The sequence below is a fragment of the Gracilinanus agilis genome, chromosome 2 (assembly GCF_016433145.1).
Source record: "Gracilinanus agilis isolate LMUSP501 chromosome 2, AgileGrace, whole genome shotgun sequence".
In the NCBI taxonomy this organism is placed as follows: domain Eukaryota; kingdom Metazoa; phylum Chordata; class Mammalia; order Didelphimorphia; family Didelphidae; genus Gracilinanus; species Gracilinanus agilis.
Window position 1 is genome coordinate 470,199,488 of NC_058131.1, and position 25,823 is coordinate 470,225,310.

The 25,823-nt window shown below is 34.3% G+C and overlaps 1 protein-coding gene across 1 annotated transcript in view; it reads right to left on the reverse strand.

Annotated features, from left to right (window-relative positions):
* KIAA0586 (KIAA0586 ortholog) overlaps positions 1–25,823 on the reverse strand; it is a 152,007-nt gene that overhangs the window by 31,055 nt on the left and 95,129 nt on the right. Inside the window, exons 28-30 of the mRNA XM_044659964.1 lie at positions 20,522–20,696; positions 19,170–19,312; positions 16,641–16,749 (exon numbers count right to left, since the gene is read on the reverse strand). Coding sequence (XP_044515899.1) covers positions 16,641–16,749; positions 19,170–19,312; positions 20,522–20,696 — 427 coding nt within the window. The remainder of the gene's footprint in view (positions 1–16,640; positions 16,750–19,169; positions 19,313–20,521; positions 20,697–25,823) is intronic.

The window sequence follows — 25,823 nt, forward strand, 5'->3', positions numbered from 1 at the left end:
AGTATCAATAAGCACATGAGAAAGTGTTCCAAATCTCTAATAATCAGAGAAATGCAAATCAAAACAACTCTGAGGTATCACCTCACACCTAGCAGATTGGCTAAAATGAAAGAAGGGGAGAGTAATGAATGCTGGAGGGGATGTGGCAAAATTGGGACATTAATGCATTGCTGGTGGAACTGTGAACTGATCCAGCCATTCTGGCTGGCAATTTGGAATCATGCTCAAAGGGCTATAAAAGAATGCCTGCCCTTTGACCCAGCCATACCATTGCTGGGTTTGTACCCCAAAGAGATCATAGATAAACAGACTTGTACGAAAATATTCATAGCTGGGCTTTTTGTGGTGGCAACAAATTGGAAAAGGAGGGTATGTCCTTCAATTGGGGAATGGCTGAACAAACTGTGGTATATGCGGGTGATGGAATACTATTGTGCTAAAAGGAATAATAAACTGGAGAAGTTCCAGGCGAACTGGAGAGACCTCCGGGAACTGATGCAGAGCGAAAGGAGCAGAGCCAGAAGAACTCTATACACAGAGACTGACATTCTGTGGTAAAATCGAATGTAATGGACCTCAGAACCAGCAGCAATGCAATGACCCAGGACAATTCTGAGGGATTTATGGTAAAGATGCTGCCCACATTCAGAGGAGAGACTGCAGGAGAGGAAACATATAGGAAAAACAACTGCTTGAACGCATGGGTTGGGGTGGACATGATTGGGGATGTGGACTCGAAACTACCACACCAATGCAACTACCAACAATTTGGAAATTGGTCTTGATCAAGGACACATGACAAAACTAGTGGAAATGCGCATGGGTAGGGGGGGCGCGGGGGGGGGGGAGTTGAAGGGGAAAGGAGGAGCATGAATCATGTAACCATGTTAAAAATGAATATTAATAAATGTAATAAAAAAAATTGAATTGGAAACTAAATAATCTAATCCTAAAGAATGAATGGATCAAGGGATAAATCATACAAACCATGGATAATTGCATTAAAAATTACAATGAAACAATATATTAAAATTTGAGGTACCAAAATTTTCTTATTGAAGTTGGAGCTGTGAAATAATTCAACTATTCTGGAAAGTGAATACAACTATTCCTAAAAGGCTATAAAATTGTGCATAACTTTTGACCCAGAAATATTTATAAAAGATCTATACCACCAAAGAGATTTTTTTAAAAAGGTAATTGAACCATATGTATAAAGAGATTTATAGCAGCTCTTTTTGTGGTGGCAAAAAATTAGAAACTGAGGGGATATTCATCAACTGGGGAATGGCTGAGCAAGTTACAGGATATAAATATGATGGAATACTATTATTGTGTTGGGAAAATTGATGAGTATGGCTTCAGAAAAATCTGGGAAGATTTCTATGAACCAAAATAAAGGAAAGTGAGCAAAATGAGAATTTATATAATAGCAATCTTATAAATATAATCAATTTTGAAAGACTTGGGGCTTTAATTAATACAATGATCCACCACAACTATAAAGGACTAATACTATAAAATGCTATCTACCTCCAGGTAGAGAACAGATGGACTCAAGAGTACAGATTCAGGCATTTTTTTCTCTCTATTTTTCTTTGCTTTTTCCCCTCTCTCCTGGAACATGGTTAATGTAGAAAAATGTTTTACTCTACTACATATGTATAATGAGTATCATATTTCTTGCTTTCTCAATGGGCAGAGAAGGGGAGAAAGCAGAGAATTTGGAATTGAAATAAAAATGCAATTTAAAAGTGGAAAAAAAAAAAGAGTTGATTTAGATTACATCTAAGGGCTGTTCCAGCTTTAACTTTCTGTATTCTAATGCTATGCAAAGGCAATGGATGCTAGCAGGGGTTTGGTCCCCTTTAGCTTTTAGTAAACCTCTAGTATTCTCTAACTAATCAAAAAGGAAATAAATTGTTAAGTTTTCTATGAATATGCATATTTAAAATAAAATAAAGATATCAGTTTTTTATAAAGGACATTGCATTAAGTATATAAACAATATTTTAGTACCATAAAATTGTTAAATCTCTATCAAATCCCAACAAAATAAACTAGTGAACATCTTGATTCTTTTCTTTATCAACCAAGAGTTTTATTCTTGCTACAACTTTTTAAAGATAACTATATATCAAGTTGAGCTTATAATTTATTTATTGTTTTCAATTTGACTGACAACAGGATCAAACAATGCTTCACAGAGATAAGCTGCTATAAATGGAATTAAAGCCTACATTTAATAAGAATGAGATAAGCTTCCCCAAGGCTACACCAAAATTTTGCTAACTTCATTTATTGGAAATCAATTCAAAATTTCTGGTAATTTCAGAGATCCCTGGGTCACTGTCACAATTTTTTTCCTAATTCAGTATGAAAGGGATTTTGTAATCTAAATTCATTCATTTAGTTATGGTACTCTCCCCCTTTGTATAATGTACTCTCCCTTTCCTATTCCATCTCCTTTCTCTCCAATCTGCAAATGTTTTCACTAACTTTTTAACAAAAAAAAATATTTTAATGGGATAATGTAGTTATTTACTTATTCCTACTCTCCTTAACATGCTTTTCCTGCCTCATCATAAATTCCTACTATAGAATAATATTTAAAATGCATGTCCTCCAATAATTTAGTACATTCTTTTAATATTTATAAAGCACTTAGCACAATGCCTGTAACATCATAGATACTTAATAATGTTCCCTTTCCTTTACCTTCAAGCACCTCATGAAAATTATGCGATTATCAGATATTTGATACAAATTATTAATTTCTCTTCACTGAGAAAAAAAATAATAATAATTACTCCAGTTCATTTATGTTCTTTTGGCAAAAATGTTAGTTTGAAATCCTTTTTTCCACTTGTCTAATAATCAGTCTATCTGCCTGTCTATATGTCTTTCTCTCTCTCTCTCTCTCTCTCTCTCTGAGTGAAAACAAAGGTCTCAAACCTAACTATGCATATTTATACACATATAATTTCAACCTCAACCCTGTATTAACGACTTTAATTCTACATTGTCATTTACTCTCAAATCTCTCTCCCCACATTCATCTTTTGTTAGTCCTCAATTATTCCCACTGTCCACCTTACACTAATGGGCTAATGAAAAGTGCTGAAAGAAGTAACACAACCATATAAACTATGTACATTACAAATTCAGATTATCCAATTCCAAAAAGCACCTCAGTGTTGGAAGGCAATCCTTTTTTTTTTTTTTTTTTTTTTTTTTTTAAATTTTAAACCCTTAACTTCTGTGTATTGACTTATAGGTGGAAAATTGGTAAGGGTAGGCAATGGGGGTCAAGTGACTTGCCCAGGGTCACACAGCTGGGAAGTGTATGAGGCCGGATTTGAACCTAGGACCTCCTGTCTCTAGGCCTGGCTCTCAATCCACTGAGCTACCCAGCTGCCCCCTGGAAGGCAATCCTTTTATTATTAATTCCTTATCTCACTCCCCAGAGGAGATTTTCTAAATTTTCCCTCTTCTCAAATCCCCCACATTTACTCTCCTTTCCTTTTCTATCTTGGCTTTCGATCACACTCTTAATTTATTGAGATAACTGAGACCATTCACTGCAAGTACCTTTTCCTTTTCAACTCAAAATGACTGAATATCATCCCCTCAAATTCTACTCCTTTCCCCCAGTCTCTTGACAAAGAGGTAGTCTTTTTTCTTGCCAAGAATAATTCCTCTGAATTCCTTGTGAACTGGAAAGACCTCCAAGAATTGATGCAGAGTAAAAGGAGCAGAACCAGAACATTGTACACTGAGACTGATACATTGTGGCACAATTGAATGTAATAGACTTTTCAACTAGCAGCAATGCAATGATCCAGGCCAATCTAGAGGAAATTATGAGAAAAAATGTTATCCACATCCAGAGAAAGAACCTGTGGAAGCAAAAACACAGAAGAAAGACATAAGATTGATCACATGATTCAATGGGAATGTGATTGGGGTTTTTTCATTAAAATATCACTCTATTGCAAGTATGAATAATATGGAAATAGGTTTTGCACAATGATACATGTATAACCCAGTGGAATTGCTTGTCAGCTACAGGAGGGGAGGGGAGGGAGAGGTGGGAAAAATCGTAAATCATGTAACCATGGAAAATATTCTAAATAAATTTTAAAAAAAGAATAATTCCTCTGAATGCCCATGATCCCATCCCTTCTCATATTCTCTGGAAGATTTTCTAACCCCTCAAGTAACCCCTTACTTTCTCAAACTTTTGGCTTATATGCTTAAATGGTATCATTTAATCCTATTGACTGGTTCCTTCCCTACTGCCTTCAGACATGTTCAGGTCTCCTAATCCTTGACAAAATTCTTCACTAGACTCCATTATAGCTATCACTCTGTACCTCTCCTTTTCTAAATCCAATTCCTAGCAAAAGAATTAAAAGAATTATCTTTTGCTTCCACTTCCTCTCCTTTCACTTATTCCTTAATCCTTTGCAATGCAGCATCCAAATTGATCATTAACGGAAAGTGTTCTGTTTAGAGTTACCAATGATTTCTTAATTGCTAAAAATAATCTTTTCTCTGACCTCACTCTTTGTGACATCTGCTGCATTTGACTATGTTCTCCTGCTGACTATTCTCTCTCGGTTTTCTGCACATTTCATTCATAGAAATGATATCTAGCCCTAATATCTACCTTCACTTTCATTCCCCTATCACCAGCTATTTATTTCAAACTAGATGTCCCAGACACATCTCTGACTCAACATATCCAAAACAAAACTAAGTTTCTTCATCTTCAAATTCACACTTCTTCCAAATTTCCCTATTTGTGTGGAAGGTAACATTATTCTAATTTCCCAAGTAATGTCTGACCTTGGGCAGCTCACTTATCCTGTTTGACCTTCAGCTCTTTCATTTGTAAAATGGAGGTATTGCACTCCAGAGTCAAACATTATCATGGCTCTCTCTCTCAATGCACATATCCCCTGAATTGCCAAATCTTGTCTTTTCTATATTTATATTTCTTGCTTTTAGCCATTTCTCACTACTTGCACAGCCTCCACCCTATTTCATGCCCTAAACACTCCTTGCCTAGATTATTGCAATGGCTTCCTAACTGGAATCTCTCTAAAGTCTCTCCATAAACTGGTTTATCCTCCACACATTTGCTAAAATGATTTTCCATAAGCACAGACAGAATCTTGTCACTCCTCAACCCAATAAAATCTAATGGTCCCCTATTGCCTCTATAATCAAATGTCTTTTTAACTGTTAAAACTCTTTTACAACCTGGTTCCAACAACTTTCTTTCAGTTCTTCCCACTATGCCTAGAATGTACTTTGTGCTCACCTCTGCCTCAATGAATCCCTCATTTCCTTCAAGATGCTGCTAACAGGGGGCAGCTGGATAGCTCAGTGGATTGAGAGCCAGGTCTAGAAACAAGAGATCTTAGCTTCAAATCTGGCCTCAGACACTTCCCATCTGTGTGACCCTGGGCAAGTCACTTAACCCCCATTGCCTAGCCCTTACCGCTCTTTTGCCTTGGAACCAATACATAGTATCGATTCCAAGACAGAAGATATGGGTTTAAAAAAAAAAAAAAAAGATGCATCAAATACTCTATCTTCTATATCAGTGATTCCCAAAGTGGGTGCTACCGCCCCCTGGGGGTTGCTGCAGTGATCCAGGGGAGCGGTGATGGCCACACTTTTTTTGTATTACATTCTATTCTGAGTTCAATAAATAGTTTCATAATTTCCAGGGGGCGCTAAGTAATATTTTTTCTCGAAAGGGAGCGGTAGGCCAAAAAAGTCTGGGAATCACTGTTCTATATGAAGCTTCCCCCCAATTGCTAGTACTCTCTTCTACCTTTTTATCTTATATTTAACTACCTTGTATATATTCTTTTTACATAAGGAATCCCAAAAGTCTTGCTACAGTTTCAACCATATACCTTAAAATTCTTTATAAAGTGGCAATTAAGTGGCTTAATGAAGAGAAAGCCAGATTTGGGAATTGGAGGTCCTGGGTTCAAACCTGACCTCTGACACTTCCTAGCTGTGTGACTATGGGCAAGGAACAACTTTCATTGCCTAGCCCTTACCACTCTTCTGCCTTGGAACCAATACTTGCTATTGATTCTAAGACAGAAGATAAGGGCTTAAAAAAATATTATATATGGTGATATATGTATTTCTCGTGTGGCTCATTATAATGTTAGATCCTTAAGAATGAAGATTGTTTTATTCCAAAAATCTGTTTCCCAGCATATAGCACACATTTTTGCCTTATAGTAGATAAGGTAAATGCTTAATAAATGCTTGTTTATTGATTGATATGTGTTTATATAGAAAGTTAAAAATGACACACATCCACATGTATGGCAAGAGCCATTTCCCAGGTAGATAATGAATCAAAGTACAGGAACAGACAGTTCTCAAAAGAAGCTATAACAGAATATGAAAAATGCCCAAATCACTATTAATGTGAGAAATTACTCATTAAATGACTAAAATATAATCATATTTGGAGAGGTAAGGGACCTTAGAGCCTAACTCCCTTACTTTACAAATAAAAGAGGTGAGGGTCAAATAGGATAAATGGCCTGCCCAAGATCAAACAGACAGTAAACATATGAGGCAAAATTTGAGCCCAAGGCTTCCTGAGTCTTTATCCAGCTCCCTGCAGTGTTTTAGTGAGCCTATGCTCAGCAGAGTGGCAAAATGTTCATTGTTGGAAGCAATGTGGTAAGAAAGATATAAAAATATACTTAGAGAAGCTGTGAATTAGTCTAACAATTCTGGAAAATAACTAGAACCACACCCAAAGAGTCCTTCTCCCGTATAAGGCTTAGATGGAGTAGAAATCTGGGGAGGCTCATACCCCCAGAATCACCCTAATGAGCAGACAGGAGACTTGATAAGATTCTAGCAGAGCTCATGTGGTTTTATTTAAGGGAGGAGTGGCTTTATTTGAGGGAGGAGGGTGAAGGGGGAAATAGAATGAGGGAGCACTACCTGGAGAGACCTTTCATAAGCAGTGTCCTAAAGGGGATGGGGGGATGGGGAAGAGAGAGAGAGATAGAGAGAGGGGGGGGGGGGAATACTGTCTGGAGAGACCTCTCAAAAACAGTGGACATTAATGTTCAAATTTACTCAGAATTTATAGAGATCCATCACAATGCTATCTCCTCTTTCCCACCATCTGAATGTGGCATAATGTTTTTCTGTGTTATATTTCTTCATCTTGTTCTGTCCTCTTTAAGTTCTCCCAACACTTACAAGCCTATGGAAACATCCCTTACATTTGCAATTTTTCAGTCAAGTCAAGTTTTAGGTCTGTCCAAAGTTTTTTTGTTTTTTTTTTTTCAGGTGGCAATATTTCTCAGACTATTATATTGCAACATTTCTCAGGCTATAGCATTCAGGCTGAACCTCAACCAAGTAGCGGACTCTAAAAAATTAGAACTAGACTAACCTTCTAGTTAATCATTCCAAGAAACCAAAGAAATATTAAAACAATGTCAAAAGATTTTTAAAATAGAAGAAAATGTAATGTATCTCATATCTAAATATGTGTTTCATATTTAGATATAAGATACTTAACATTTACATACATACAAACATACATAAGATATATATCTTTTAAAAACTGACCTGAAAAACAGATCAAGAAGAGATAACTTAAAAATCGTTGACTGAAATCTATGACTAAAAAAATAGTCTGGATATCACATTTCAAGAAAGCTACCCAGCTTTTTAGACTAGCAGGGTAAAGTGAAAATAGAAAGAACTCATCAATTAACTCCTAAAAAAAAAAAAAGAAAAATATGAAAACTCCTAGAAATACTCATTCATAGTTCATTCAGAATTTCCAGTTAAAAGAAATACATTACAAGCAGACAAAAAGAAAGAATTTAAGAACTTAGGAAGACTCACACAAGATTTAAAAGCTACAGAGAGCATAGACTGTGGTATTTCAAAACACATCTGTCAAGACAGGGCATTGAATAAATTGAGAGGTAACCCCTAGTTCTGGTAAGGTCAGACAAATATGGGAAATACAGCAATATCTACCAAACTTGTGGACTTAAGGCAATGCCAGTAAATATACCTAGACGCTATTTCATAAAACAAGATAATTAATAAAAAGTCTATATAGAAAAATAGCTTGAAAAAAAGAATATCAAGAAGAACTATGAAAACAAAAAGGAAGACTAGCAATACCAGACAAAAATTTAATATAAAATTATAAAAACTGTCAGGTACTAGAAAAAGAATAGAAAAATAAAGGAGAAAGAGAGAACTTAGATATAGAACCTACCAAGTTCAAAAGATTAGTAATTTATAAATCTTGGCTCAAAAAAACTCCAGGGAATAGAATCACTATTCAAAATTTCTTAACTGGTAGAAAAACTTGATAGATATATGAGAAAAAATGAGTTTAGAGCAGCACATCACACCATATAACTCATTTCCTCTGAATCAGCAATCTAAATATTATTAATTAATTAAAAACTGGAAGAAAAATAATAAACTTATATCCCCAAAGAAATAATAAAAAATGGTTGTATAAAAATATTCATAGCCATGCTCTTCGTGGTGGCAAAAAATGGGAAAATGAGGGGGTGTCCTCCCTTTGGGGAATGGCTGAACAAATTGTGGAATATGATGGTGATGGAATACTATTGTATTATAAGGAATAATGAACTGCTTGATTTCTATATGAACTTGAATGACCTCCATCAATTGACACAGAGTGAAATGAGCAGAACCAGGAGAACACAGTAACTAAAACATTGTGGGACAATCAAATTTTCCAAACCTCTCACTTTATAGTTAAGGAAACTTAGGTCTAGAAAGGGGAAATGGCTTGCCAATTTGTAAGTGGCAGAGGTAAGGTTCAAACCCAGATGTTAAGACTTCCAAATCTTGTGCTTTTTCCCACTGTATTCCCTGAAAATCCCTCACTCCCTAAGGCCACTTCTCTTCTGCCTTGTGTGGTCAGTAGAGTGCTAGACTTGAAGCAAGGAATACCTGGGCTCAACACTTACTAGCTATTTGATCATGGGCATGTCATTCAACCTTTCAAATCCTGTTTGCTTATGTGTAAAAGTAGGAGAATTATCTACACTACCCATTTCTTGGGGTTGTGGGGATTAAATGAGGTATATATAATGCTTTGCAAAATAAGATATGTGAATTATTGTTATAAATCATAATTGTTTGCTCTACTTATATATACTCCAGATACACAAATAAACCTTTTGGTCTTAAAAAAAATTTTAAAGATAGGCTTTGCTACTAATAGCGATGCAATGATCCAGGACAGTCGCAAGGGGACTTATGAGAAAGAATGCTATCCACATCAAGAGAAAGAACTCTGGGAGTAGAAATGCAGAACAAAACTATGTGACTTATCATTTGTTTATATGGGTATATGGTTTGGGGTTTTGGTTTCAAAAGATACTCTACTATAAAAATAAATAATATGGAAATAGGTATTGAGTGATAATTCATGTATAACCCAGTGGAATTGCTTGTCAACTTCAGGAAGAGGAAGGTAAGAGAAGAGGGAAAGAACATGAACCATTTAACCATGGAAAAATATTTTAAAATAAATAAATACTAAAAAAATTGTAAAAATAAAAGTTATTTTTAAAAACCTTATAATAACTATGGAGGACACTTTTATCAATCAAATAAAGGAAATCACTATAGAAAAAAAGCTGATCAATTTGAATAGAACAATAAGATGATGTTGCACCACAAAATAATTATCCTTAAAATTAAAAGAACTAAGGAAAATTTGAAATACATACATCAGATAAAGGACTGACATTTGAGATCTCTGAAGGACTATAAGGCTAAAAATACTTATTCCCCAATGGAGTCCAAAACATGAAAGATAATTTATAAAGAAAATACAGTTAATAATAGTGTGAACAAGATGCTCAATTTCCTTAATAATCATAGATATGCAAACCATGACAAACTTAAGCTACCATAATATACTGAATAGAATGACAAACAATATTTTTAATTTATAAATGTTAAGGTTGGTGGGACTCTAGGAAATGAACACTGATATATTTTGTAGTAACAGTAAATATGAGTCACACAAGAATACATGGAAATCAATCAGCAAGTATTTCTTAAGTGCTTATTATGTTCCAGGAACTGTGCTAAAACTGAAAGTACCGTCCTCCCCCAAAAAAGAGCCAGATGAGATGACAGAGAGAATATATCAGAAAAAGAATTCCATATAGAATGGCTACAAGTATATTGGGAAAGAGAAAAAGGAGAAAAGACAAAAAGGAGAAAAGAAACAAAGAGAAGGAAAGGAAAAGGAAGGAAACAGAGCCTATGTTTCCATAGAAAGCTTGGAGGAGTTAAAGGATCTTTTCAATTTCCTGAGGTAATATAAATCATTCCTGCTCATTTCTAGCTCAACTCATCAATTTTGTCTTGCCTGTTCCAGATATACATATTGATGAACAAACTCTACACCTCATCCAATTAAAATCTGGTCAATAGAAACTTGGCCTTCCTTGTGTATGGGCAGGCAAAACTCTTTGAGGGATTATAGATTTTTTTTCTAGAAAACTCAACAATGTTTCATGGTTTTATGCAACTAGCACAATATATTTGCAAAGGAACTCATTATGGAGAACCACAATAATCACAAGTTATCCCTCTTCAACTTGGACTCAATATTGGATCTTTTCCATTATAATAGCAAATACCTTTTGACAAGGCTATGTTCCTTTTTTATGTTTCATATATCTATGAGTAGAAGATCATCAAATAGGACTCTTCTGTTCCATCTTTTAAGAAACCTTGAATGTCTGTGACATATAGCTAAAAGAAGCTTTGATATGCAAGAGAGGTTCTTTTAACACAGTGTTTTACACTACTAAATTATAACCAGCAAAGCAATAAGTAGAATAAGATCTTGCATTTGGTACATCTTTCTATCATTTTGAAATGGTAAAAATGTGGTCCAATGTGGAATATGACCTAGGAAAATTTGCTTGTTTCTTACCTATGGAATTCATGAAATAAAAAAAATACTCTTTTAAATCCCCTCTAAATAGAGGACCCCAAGTGGTGGCCTTGGGATTCTTTCCTCTCCGTCTGCTCCCCTCACAGCTGAGAAGGCCCTGGCTGAGTATGTTAGAGAAAGTGTGCTGGATTTGTATTCAAAAGACCTGGATTAAAATATTGATTATATAACTTATTATCCAAGTGAGCTTGTCCAAATCTCCTATATTCTGTGCCTAGGGTCCTATTATATCCAACTCTATTCATACTTTATTGTAATCAAAATGGAAAAAAAAAAAAACCACAAGATACTTTCCTTACTAAATCTCAAGACCCTAAAAAGTATAGCAGGAGGTATGATCTATTTTGAATCAAATGGTTCATTAGCTGCTGTAAGTCAATCAATTCCTTTAAAACCTGTGATATTTAGAATATATATATATATACATATACATATATATATATGTATGTATATGACCTGACATCTACATTTACCCTGTAAATCATAATTCTTAAACATTTTGCTAAAGCATGTAGTATAATTATTCCCACTTATACAACAATAAAAATGAGATCTCTTTTTATGCAAAGTTGCTGTCAACTTGAGAAAATATTGCTAGAAAAATTGTATTTAAGAAGAAGGAATCTTGAGTAGAGGGTAAATAATGTTAATTCACTACAACAGATACAAAAACTTAGTTATCTATTAAGGAAATGTCATATTGGAACTATATAAATTTATAAATAATAAACTATATAAATTATATAAATTTAAGGGTTTATTTTTAAAGCCTTGTAATCCATTTTGGTCAATCATTTTTCAGTAGTGCCTTACCCTTCATGACTACATTTGAGGGTTTTATGGCAAGAATATGAGTGGTTGGCCATTTCTTTTTCCAATTCATTTTACAAATGAGGAAACTGAGGCAAACAGGCTTAAGTGACTTGCCTAGGGTCACATAACTAGTTAAATGTCTGAAGCCACATTTAAGTTCAGGAAAAGTAGTCTTCCTGACTTCAGGTCCAGCACTCTATCCACTGTGCCAACAAGATGCCCCTTGTAATACATTACATTCACTGAATTATGATTTCATATTTTATCTATGTAAACTTGGACATATCACTTAGCTGGGACTCAATTTTCTTATCTATAAAATGAAAGGTATTGGACTAGATGAGGTATTAAAGTCCTTTCCAGCTCTAACTCTAGGATTCTCTAATTTTGGCCAGTTACTTTGATAATTTTCCAAGTTCCTTCTACAAATAAAGCCTTTGAATTGAATAAGATCTTCTCCTACAAGCTAAAAGAATGAAAACTTGCCATGTTTTGGGTTTTTTTTTTTAATTTACTGAAATCAAGTATCAATTAAATGTTAAGTTAAAAAAAAAACACTTAGCTCAACCTTAAACTGACTTAGTGCCATCTTGTGGTCAGAAATGTGGGGTGGGGAGGAAATATTTCAAATTCTTAAAAAGCATTAGATGAGAAAAGGCATTTTGTGGTACAAAAAAAGTATTTTAGCTAGCATTTGAATGTATTTATGTATGTATATATGTGTTAACAATTCAAAGAAGTTAATATCTTTTTAATAATACATCATTATAAAATAGGCTAGTTGATAAATTTTTTCAATTCTTTATATTAACTTGATTGCTAATTAATTTTTTTATTTGTAACTTCTATAATTTCTTTTCTAAAGTTCTAAAACTTAGGCTTTATTATAATTTAATAAAAGGCCAAAGCACAGAGTATTGAATGCTTTCCTAAAGGTTCTCTGATATAGTAAAAAGTGCTGGACCTGATATCAGACAAAACTTCAATTTAAAACCCAATTCCAATGCTCAGGGATGGTTAGTTGTGTGACCTAGACAAGTCACTTAAATTCTCTTGAGTTTCATTTTCTTCTGCTATAAACCGGGGAATAGTAGAACTAATCTCTCAGTGTTAGGATAAGACTCAAATGAGAAAATATATAAAGTGTTTGTAAACCTTTACAAATTATATAAACTATAACTATTATCAATTGGAGATCTATGACAAATCTCTGAATCTCTTTTGTATTTATATACTCTACAGTTCAAATAAACCGACCTACTTCATGTTCCCCAAATGACCCACTCACCATGAATATAAAATGACCTGCCTGTTCAGAATATACTTCCTCCTCAGAGGAGGTTCAAGATCCTGGAGGAAGGGTGGAGATGCAAAGCACTGGCCAAAATGATTAGTATTTTAGTAAAATACATATAAATACATCTATTTTTTTCAATGAAAGTAAATTTCAAATAAAAGTTAACCAAGTCAACTCTAACAATGACTCCACTATAAATGACAGTAAATGCATTCCACTGGTTATAAAATATAGTAGGCACAAATAAGGCCATTTTTGAGTCCAACAAATGATGAATTTCAGCACAGGCATGATTTGTAACCATAAGCTTCCTTTGATGTATGACATAGGTACCCTGTTTTGTCATACTTATTGCTGCAATTTTGAGTATGAAATGAAAAAAATTCCAACAACATTAGTGGGGAAATTAAAAATACCTGTTTTGATTCTCAACATTATTCATTTTGGTAAATTAGTTCTCTATCATCCCCATCTTCAACTTTTAAAAAACCAGAACAGTTATATATAATCAAGAGAAATTTTCAAGATTCATTTAATTATTTCATAAATTACCATATTTAAATCTTTTAAAATTTTATTGTCTCTACTTTTTAAGTAAAATCAAATCTGTTACAATTGGTAAGTACATGGCTAGTTTGAAGAAAACGCATACAGAATAGCTGAAACTAATAGAAAGACAAGCTAAACAATTTAAGACAAGGAAAGGGACAGAGTCTGGGCCTGTGACTTCACTGGTATTAGGGAGCTCCTAGGGAAGAATTTCTTCTACTAAGGGATCTTCGCCACAACTCAAAAGTCTTAGAAGATTAACTAGAGCACTGAAAAATTAAGTGACTTGCTCAGTCACACAGCCTGATAGTGTCAGAAGCCAGACTTGGACCCAGGTCTTCTTGGATCTGAAGCCAGTTCTCTATAAAATTTGCTATTATGGCTCACTAGAACCAGTTGAAGTAGTAGAAATTAATAAATACAAAATAAAAAGCCCAGACCCAGAAAAGAAGATCAGCAATATCTAGACTCTAATAAAAAGAACTACAAACACTGTTACAGATGTAATCTTTTGTTTGCTTTCTAGGAATATGTTAGTTGCAGCCAGTAAAGTGAGCATGTTGAATATTTAGGTGGGACAAGAATTTTTTTTTTTTTAAAACCATTACCTTCCGTCTTGGAGTCAATATTGACTCCAGGGCAGAAGAGTGGTAACGGTAGGCAATGGGGGTCAAGTGACTTGCCCAGGGTCACACGGCTGGGAAGTGAAGAATTTTTTTTTTAAATGCAAAAACAAACTTAAAGCTTCATCTGACGGGAACCATCTTATGTTTTAACAAGGAGTGAATAAAGTATTCTGATATATCAAACAAATTTTTTTGCCATTTGCAACATCTTATTTGTGTGAAATAGGGTTTTTTATTGACCTTGAATAGAGATAGAAAAAAAAGGTAGTAATATCAACAGTATGTTGTTAGAAACTTCATGTTTAAAAAGTACATTTATAATATTAATAAAAATGCAATTATAATTTTATAAATCTGTTATATTATCTTTGTTGAATGTCTGATTTGTACATTGTTCCAAAAGGTGCAATAAATTCTTAATTTTATCTGAATAAAATATGAGCTAAAAGAATTCTTTACATAGATTGTTTTGTGAAAAGTGTAGGAAGAAGCACAAACATGTTTTTGTATGAAGTAATGTACTGCTGTGTACAGTTTGGGAACCATTGTCATAGTGTAAATTTATCCTTATCTCCCTAGTTCAGGGCTTCTTAACATAGGATCTGTGAACTTTTAAAAATAAATTTGATAAGTGAATTTCAATATAATTGGCTCCCTTTTTAATCACATTGATTTAATTTTATGCATTTTAAAACATTATTCTAAGAAAAGGTCCATACAGTTCACCAAACTGTTAAAGCCATGACATACACACAAAAAATTAAGAATTCCTTTTCTCATTACTAATGCACTGCCACTTGAAAATTAATATATATTTCTTTAAATATATTTTTGTAATTTATAACTCATTTTCTATATTTGAAATGAATAATTGTTTCCCCCAGTAGAACATAACATCCTTGAGTTTAAAATCTTTCATTTATGTTTTTGTAACCTCATTGCCTACTATAATGCATAAATTGAATGAAGGAATATGATTCGCTACTGGTACTAACAGAGAATATAAACAAAAAGAAGATAAACATAAAGATGATATGAACACAATAAAAGCTATACACTGTAAAATAATAGTCACAGGCACTTCCACATTTTAAGGTAGCTGGAACCCTAAAAGTAAATTCTGTAAGCCCTTAAAAGTCATAAATATTTAATTGATTCAAGGACTGGAGGAATTTTAATTGTAGAAAAATGAATAGTTAAGACTAAAATAGTTCTCCTAAAGATTTCTATAAGGAAAGAAGAGTATTCACACTTCCAGAAGAGGGAATATCTTTTCATGTTTGGCTTGTCCCTGGGTATTGACCCTTAAAGAATGTTATTAAGCTGAAACAACAAAATAATTGCTCATCTACAAAGGGAATTGTATGCGTTGGGAAATGCTTTCATATCTATTTAATTACCCAGTTCTAACAACACCACTATCAAGTGTATAGAATAAGCATTAATATAGCCTCTTTTGACAGATTAGAAAATTGAAGCATATATGTTAAGTGATTTTCTCAAGGTCAAACAACTAATTAATGGCAGAGAAGTGACCTAAGACTTACAATTCCTGCCTCTTGACACAGTTCTATTATACTGCGCTATCCACAAGAGAATATATAATCAGTCCCAACAGCAATGGATCATCCTTCCATTTTTGCTCCTCCACTGGAATTACTACTGAATAAAAAGAAGGTAAATGATGACACAAGTGTGAAAAGCAATTTATCCATAAACACATACATATACATATATACACACATATATATTATATACCTGTGACTGAACACATATATGTATATATGAATATATAATACATTTATGTGTATGTGTTTATATGTATTGAAAGAGAGATTCCTAAATTTTATACTGCAGACTTTTACTAAGGGGCAAGCTATTGAACTAAAATCACAATATCTTTTCACAGGAAATGTCCTACCACACTTCACTCATTATGTACCACTTATTTCTTAAACCCAAATATAACCTCCTACTTTATCTTTATTAAATTTGATCTTATTAGAGATGACAATCACAACCTAGTCAAACTGAAAAAAAAAATCCCATATGGCTAGTTGCACAATTAAGACCAAAAAAATAGTTTTGATATGCCCTAGTAAATTAATTTAATGAGCAGGTTATCAACTACACCATATTCTTTATTTAAGTTATTTCCAAAAGAAGAAGAAATAGCTTACTGACCAAGATTGAAACATCATAAAATGCAAATCTAAAATAGTAAGACATGTTTACATAAAATTAGTTGCATGTTTGTTATGTATCAAGGTTGGCAATATACCAGTACAAGGACAAATGAAAAATGACTTACCTCGGGGATGTGAAAATGAAGTTTCTGATTTATTCTTTACCCGTATAACTCGGGCTTGTATTGGCTTTCGCTCAATTGGCTGAACTTCTTGATATTGCTTCTGCTTGACCTAAATTTAAAAAAAAAAGTCACAATACTGCTGTTTCACATTAGTTTCCAAAACTCGTGTGGTTGACTAAAGTTATTTTTGTTTTTTAGCACTTCCACCAGATAACGAGCAAGAAAGAAGGATTTTAATTCCATCCATTATATATGGTATACATAATATAGGAGAAAAGTAATAAATGACTAGAATGAGAATTTGAGGATTATTTCTAAATTTCACTAGGTACATTAAAAATGCCTTTCTAATGCATATCCTTCAATCTAATAATACCACTACTAGGTCTGTATTCCAAAGAGTTTTTTTTTAAAAAGGAAATGACCTATTTGTACAAAATGCATGTACAAATGTACATACATGTACAATGTACAAAAATATTTATATTTTTGTGGTGGCAAAGAATTGGAAACTAAAAGGATATTCCTCAATTGGGGAATGGCTGAACAAACTGTGATATATGATGGTGATGGAATACTATTGTGCTGTAAGAAATGATGAACAGGATATTTCAGAAAGATCTAAAAAGACCTACATGAACTGATGCAGAGTGAAATAAGCAGAACCAGGAGAACACTATATACAGTAACAACAATATTGTGGAATGATCAAAGGTGACAGACTTTGCTGCTAATGGCAATACAATGATCCAGGGCAATTCTGAGGGACTTATGACAAAGAATGCTATCCACCTCCAGAGAAGAACTGATGCAGATGGAAGCATATGATTTATCACTTATTTATTTGGGTATATGTTTTAGGACTTTGGTTTTATAATATTATTCACTTATGAAAATGAATAATATAGAAATATGTTTTGTATGATAATACATGTATAACCCAGATTGAATTGCTTGTCAACTCCAGGAGGGAGGAGTGAAGAAGGGAGACAATATGGATTATGTAACTTCAGAAAACTCATGTGAAATTTTGTTATTAAAATTTTTTAAATTAAAAAAATAGAACTTTAAAAGTAAAATAAAAAGGGGGCAGCTAGGTGGCTCAGGGGATTGAGAGCCAGACCCAGAGATGGGAGGTCCTGGGTTCAAATCTAGCCTCAAACACTTCCTAGCTGTGTGACCCTGAGCAAGTCATTTGACCCTCATTCTGTCTTGAAACCAATACACAGTATTGATTCCAAGATGGAAGGTAGAGTTTAAAAAAATTTTTTTTCATTAAAACAAAAATAAAAATACATTTCTGTTACTATCAAAATCCAACTTGCATTTGTATGATTTTATATACCAAAACTTATCATTTATAGACAATGAGTATTTAATCACTAATTAAAATATACATGCCTCTACATTTTCATTTTCTAAAATATTTCCCCTACATATTATCTCCCCTAAACATAAACCTACCTAAATCCATCTTCACAATCCACACTTATTTTCCAGCACAACTTTCTTTATGAATCACCCTACCCAGCACCTGAAATTGACAGCAGTCATAATTTCTTCTCAGGCATTTTAGAGGACCAAAAAGAGTTTAAGATATGTAGACAAGTGTACCCATTCCAGTTGTAGCATGTACCTCTGTTGAATGGTTAATATGCAGAATGCTAAAGACAAGAGCTGGCCAACTTTAGGATGAAATTCCTATTATCATGCTAAGATCTGATCCTCAAACAAAACTACCAGATGATTAAGAGGTAGGCAAGTTTGTGCCATGACTCTGAGGTTCACTTCAGATGATTCTTTCTAAACTTGAGAGTATTATGTGAATTGAATACCAAGGTGTATCTTGCTTTAGATTCAGAAAGTGAGTCATATCCATTCCCAGTTCAGTGTGGGGATGCTCCTGAAAGATAGTATGTCCTTCACTGACCCCTATTTACATAACTGACATCTAAGTCTGATGAGGAATCTGTTAATATACATCCCTCTACTACAAGAGAGGATTCATTGCCTTAATTTTAAGACAGGTTAGCAAGGAAAAGGAAACAACCGCCCTCCAAAAGGAACCATGCTACAGAAGGATAATTATTTACTACTGAGGCGCTTTTTCTTCAGCCTTGTTTGGTTATCCTTGAGTAGTTTAAACATTGTGACTACTACAATGCCACGGCAGTGGGTATTCTATAAAGGTAGCAACCCACAGAAGATCAAGAGGTGTAGCTTCTTCTCTGATCTTCCTTTTGTATCACCCTCAGAAGGAAGTATACTGTGCTCATAATGGACAAACAATACTTTTAAAATAAATTTACAAAATAATATCCTGCACAAACAAGTATTTTCATCTTGCAAAAATAAAAAATTTCAATATACAATTAATAAATATATTTATTATTAAATTTAAGATATCACTGAAGATAACAATTAGGTTCTTTAAAAAAATATTTTTGCTACCACACCCAGAATTATTATTATGTATGACATTTCTTATGTTCTCAAATAAATTAATTCCAAAAGCTATTTTCGGGGTACCTGGGCAAGATCTTCAGGTGCAACTGCCAACTTAATCTCATTTTCTTGTGTTGACTGAAGGGGGAGGTTTGAAATATGTTGCAAATCTAGTTCCCCCAAACTCATTGGGCCATGACTGGCACATGAATCTTCATGAACTTCTCCTAGAATCATAAATACATGGACACAAATCTTAAGCAAATATGAAAAAAAATTGCTGCCAAAAAAAGAATAAATAATCTATTTGACTGTAAAGCTAGTAGACTTAAGCTGATGAATAAAAAGATGCAGTACATTTGGTCATAAGAAATCAGGGACCAACCTACCATTAAACAATAATCATTAATATATGATATTAACTATTATATTATTTGAAGAATTAAGTACCTTTTAATAAATAAATGTGAAGTAATAATAATAAAATAATCTATGATAAAGACTAGCCTAATAAATGATAAAAATTTACTAGATTCAGCAAATCAACATATATAATCTTTTACACAATCTATTTGAATATTTTAAAAACCTAACAACTTAAATATGAATAGTATAGATGGTCACAGATATATATGAATTATTATGGAGAGTTTCTCACAAATTAGTAAATGCAAAGAACTCCCCCAATTCCTGCTCTCCTTTGTTAATCACTGCCTTGAATGTCACCTTCAAAAGCATGAGGCAGACAATGTATTAACTAGACTTGAAAAAATTATTATTCTTTTGATTTGTCTTCATACCTTCTTCCAAATCATGGAACTAAAATAAAATTTATGAGTGTTTATGCATAATAGCACAGAAAAAGGGAATTGTATAAGAAACTGCATCTCTGTTATGTACAGCTTGCTTTTCTTTTTAATTCTGTAATTCAACTGGTAGGTGTTGTTTTTTTTAATCCTTACCTTCTGTAATTGATACTAAGGATCTGTTCCAAGGCAGAAGAGTGGTAAGGACTAGGAAACTGCAGTTAAATGACTTTTCCAGGGTCACACAGCTAGGAAGTATCTACCTAGCTCTTCAACCTATAGTTTTTAAAACTCTTACTTGAATTGGGACTATTTATGGCCTTCCCTCTATTCTTTTCTTAGCATTTAAAAAAAGTTCTTTCAGTGACCCTCTTATTTTTTTAAAAAACCCTTACCATCTATCATTCTTTATATCTTGGTACTAATGATCTGAATGAGGCTCAATTTGGGTAAGAAAAGGTTAGTTTGAGAATATTTTCCTTTTAAACCTCTTTTAATTGTAATTATTGTCTATATGATCTCCAACATTACAGAATTATTCCCCTAGATCCCAAGTGCATACTTAAAAAAAAAGGATTTTCTCTTGATTTCTAAGAGAAACCTTAAAGAAAAAGAATATCTGATAACTACCTGTAGTCTTGTCAAACAGTTTTGGTAATGACCCATGAAAACTCTTATGCTCTAAAGACTCTGTAGAAATGACATTAGGCTGATCCATGTAATGTTCCATGAAGATATTCTCCTTTGCTGCTGGAATGCCAGGTCTTTGTCCTTCACTAAGTTCATCTATACTATTTTCAGATTCCTATTAAAGAGAAAAAATATATCAGGCCAATCTTCATATTAAAATTAAATAAAAAATAGATGTGGAAGTACTGAGGTACATTATGATAGACAAAGAAAAAGTAACATCAAATTTTAATTATGCTCTTTGAAACTTTAATAATTATTAAACAAAGAGCTGATGTAAAAAGAGACTAATTTAGAAAACTGTCACATATGGAATATATCTAAATAGTATAAAGAAGAACTTTTGCAACTAGTTTATTCTTCAATGTTATTCTTTGTAAGTTAAATAGCTCTTATGCCATTTATCATATTTTCAATTCAAATACTTAATAAAGCATTTCTTAATCTCCTACTAAATACTCTGTGCTGAGTGCTAGGGACATGGAGACAATGGTAAAACCATAACTGTTCTCAATGAGTACACTATACTCAGGAAGACATCATCATGTTTAAGTATATATAAAATAAATACAAGGTCATTTCAAAGTCAGTAGCAATACTAGCTTAACTTTCAAGAAAATTAAGAATTATAAGATATGGAGTTGAGGAAGAAGCATATTCCAGGTATCAGAGACAACCTGTGCAAAGGAACAGAGAGAAGAGAAAGAATGCCATGTGTGAGATATAGGAAGAATTCAAGTTTGACTGTTCCACATAATGTGGAAAAGACTAACAGGAAATTATTAGAGCAAGAAATCCAAACTATCAAAGGCTATATTAAAAAGGTTCTAAACCACTAAAAATTAGAGAAATGCAAATTAACACAAGTCTAAGGTACAACCATCATATTGGCCAAGCTAAAAAAAAAATGCAAAGTGGCAAATGACAAAGGGAATATTGGAAAACAAGTACTTTAATGCACTGATGGTGGAGCTGTTAGTCTAACCATTCTGGAAAGCAATATGGAACAAATAACTAAATAAAATAATAGTAAAAAACTATTGAACTGTGCAAACCCTTTGACCCAGTGATACTGATACTATGTCTATGCTCCAAAGAGATCAAAGAAAAAGGAAATGACCTATATGTATAAAGATATTTATAGCAGCTTTTTGTGGTGGCAAAGAATTAGAAACTGAGGGTATACTGATCAATTGGGGAATGGCTAAACAAATTATAATATATAAGTGGGATGGAATACCATTGCACTGTAAGAAACAATAAAGGAGATTTCAGAAAAACCTCAGAAAATGTGTTTGAAATGATGCAAGGTGAAGTGAATAGAAACAGGAAAACAATTTATATAATAAAACAATGACCAACCATAATTGCAAAGGACTCATGATAAAGCATGCTATACACTTCTGGAGAGAAAGCTGAGTATAGAGTGAAGCATATTTTTTCTTTGTCCTTGGTAGGGGAGTGGGGATGGGAGGGGGTAACAACTAATGTGAAATTTTGTTTTGCAAGACTACACATATTTATAATGGGTTTTGGTTTTCTTTGCCATCTCAATAGGTGATGAGGGGCATGGGGAGAGAAGGGGGGAGGGAAAGAATTCAGAATTGATAATAAAATGAAAGTGAATTTTTAAAAGACAATGAATTGCATAATATTTGAATTTTTATTCATGTTTTGGTCATTTGCTTCTTTCTCATAAAGCTGAACAAAGAAACTTTATATTTCAATCTTCTATCTTTACCTCATGACCCAGAAGGCCATCATCCAGACAAGGCTTGGCCACCTGCTTTCTTGCAGGGTCTTCTCAAACACTTTTTGCTACCATTCCCAGGAAAAAATAAAATGAACCACTTCTTACCTTCCATCTAGACTACTAGACTCCCAGGTGTTATTATACATCCACCTGCTCCTGTCTGCTGTAAGTTAAGCCTTCCCAGAGGCCTCACAGGCTTCACAGGACATAATATTTTTCACCTGCCACATTTCTATTGTATTAGTGGCCCAGATGGAAAGGGAAAAGGTAAGAGAGAGAGAGATGGATCAGTATGGTAATTCTCTCTTTCCACTCTTTTGGAGCCACTAATACTAGGGGACTTGAAGGAGGTTTCACCTGGATGGTGGATGACCAGAGAGTGTGTGCTGGCCCTCAAAGGTTAGAGGAAAGGCTTCTACACAAGATGAGGTATATAGTGTCCCTGTTCAATGTTGGCCAGAACCAGGGTTCACACAAGCCTCCCCCTTGACAGGTCATCAGCACCATGGGGGAGAGGGGGTGGTGGTCTGGCTCTAAGATGGATTCTGCCAGACAAAAGCAAAGGGATCTCCTTCTCCTCTTGCCTCTCAATAATCCTGAAATGCTGACCTGCCAAAAGTATTTATTAAGAGTATCAGGGTGATTGACATTGGTCAGAGGAAATTGGTTGCCCTAATGTCTAACCCCACGTCCGTAACTCCCAGATGGAGTCCAAAAATCCCCAAAGGACAGGATGATAAAGTCTTGGATATGAGAATATGTCCACTGACAAAGAACAGGGATTCAGGACTTCAATTCCAGTTGGGGAAATTCACAAGTTCGCCTTTGTTCGCTCAGAGCTCGCTCACCGCTTCTACTCTCCTTGAGCTCCCCAAACCAAAGACCTGATCCTTCTGGAATCCTTCCCAGAATTCTCTGCTGTCCTCAACTGCCATTCTTGTCTCATGCTCCTTTCATGCAACATTCTGTCCCTGCAAAATTCTTTCCTTTACCCTTCATCCTTACACTATCCAGGCCTAAAATAGCTCAATCATCTGCTTCCAACTATTTATACTCTGATCAGACTCACTCCTCAAAGAGCTAGTGTACTCCCATACCCCATATAATCATATATGATTAACCCCTTGCAATCAATGAATAAATCCTAATCCCCATTCCCAAATGCCCATATTCCCTTGTTTTCAACCTCTGCAACCATACTCTATCCCCTTCCTCATCCCTGCCAAAATTCCATTCCATTGCCTTTCTACCGTGCCCTCTGGAATACTTGCTCTAAAACCAACAAACTCCCTTCAATCCTACACCTTTTTCCTTTCTGTTCTGGCATTTATTGCAACCTGGGCCCTTCTGATGACAATAGAGGCTTGACTACTCTTTTTTGTATTGATTGCACTTCCCCTCATATAGTCTTCTTCCCCTCTTCTCACTGGTCATGGTGGGGAAATTGGAATGTTCGTGGCTCTCCTCTGCCTCTTATAAACTGTCCCTCTAACATCATCACTCAAATGGGTTATACTCTTTTGAGGTTATATAGCATGGGTATTAATTGTGTATTTAAAGGATTAGGGTAATTCTTCTATAAATACAAATGAATCATGAAATTTCATCTTCAATCCACTCCCTATCATTGTAGTTATTTTTCAGTTCAGTTTCCTTTATAAGATTGGATTACTTAAGGTCTCAGTCTGGTATTCTGTTCATTTGGATATTTCCTATTTTTGTAGATAGTATATTTGAGTTCTCAATTTTGATGGCATATAACTGGATAAAGAGATTTGGATAATTTTTAAAATTTCTTCTGGGTTTGTTATTATTATGTATTTTTCATTTTTTCTTTGTTAATCTGATTTTCCGCTCTCTTTTTTAATAAGATTGTTTAAAGGTTTATTAGATTTATTAGACTTTTCAAATAATCAGCTTCCCCCCTGCTAATTTTCAAGATTTCCTCTTTTTTGTTTATTTTGGGTCTATTTATTGCCTAATTTTTTAAAAACCCATATTCAGCTCATTAATCCTGTCCTTTTCTATTTTTTAATGTTTGTTTTTAGGAATATAATTTTTCCTCTGAGGATTGTTTCACTGAATTATTTTAGTATGTTAATTCACCTTCACTGCCTTTTACATAGTTATGATTTGTTCTTTAACCCATCTCATTAATAAGTCACCATTTTCTATTTATGATTATGTCTTTTGCTTATGCTCTGAAACCTGACTCCTATTTTAAAAATGTATCATGTATGTTCTGTAAATGATATGCTTCTTTAGTATCATTTTTGCTTTTTATACATTTATTTGCAATTTCTCTTCTGGATGCACAGTCTGTTTTTATTAAAGTGCCAGGTAGATGTTAGAAATACACATTTTCTTTAAATCAAATGGAGACAAAATTGTCCATATTTGCTGAAACATGGTTTAATCCTAGGGAACCAGCAAAGAAATTGAGAAAACTAATGCCTTCAGTACCTGCATGTGTAAGGATGGAAAGTTGGTAACAGTTACTGACAGTTGAGAGAATATAGAGAATTCTGGGGAATTCTCCAGAGGAAGGAGGAGGAAGAGAGGTCTCCGGGCGGAGGACTGGTGAGAAGAGAGAAGGAGGACATCCCAGCTCAGATTCAGTCCTGAGGGCTTCCTGAGGATCTTTCATTTGGAATTTGAAACCCTGATTTCCCTGGTCAAAGCCATTCATCACATCTCAACCATCAAGACTTCAATCATGGAGTGAGCTAAGTTTTTGGACTCCATTTTGGGAGCGATCTCTTAGTCTCCTTCACCCATTACCCAATCTTGCTGAGAGACCCTCTTTCAGTCAAAACTTACAACTATAGGAAAGAACAGAAATAGAAATAGGAATAGAAACAGAAATAGTAATAATAGAAATAGAAAAAGGAATAAAAATAGAAATAGTAATAGTAATAATAGAAATAGAAACAGAAAGAGAAGGAGAAGAGGCAAGGGGAGAGGTTAGAAGTGGGAACCATTGGGTTTCCCACCTAAGTGATGGACCCCATAGGAATAGCGAAGAGGGTACCCCAAAATCCCTCTGCCCTTCACCCCTTTCCCCATTCCCTAAACTGCGAATAATAAAAGCCATTCATCAGTTAGATGAAGAGCATTCCAGAGTGCCTGAGAGACTACAAGGGAGAGGGGAACCACAGCTTGGTCTGGCTGCCTCCATCTTGAAGCCAGACCACCCACTGTGAATTTAACTGATCCAGGGGAGGTTTGTGTGAACCCCACGCTTATTCAGGATCAGACTGGGGTACCACATACCTCATCTTATAGGGAAGCCTTGCCCCCAACTCCTGTGGGGCAGCACAACCATCCATGTCACCCAGTTTTGTTAAAGTCTCCCAGTATATATTCGGCCCCAGGGGAGAGCTGGAAGAAAGACTCACCACACACTCTCTCTCTCTCACTCTCTCTCTCACTCTCTCTCTCTCTCTCTCTCTCTCTCTCTCTCTCTCTCTCTCTCCTGTCTCTTATACA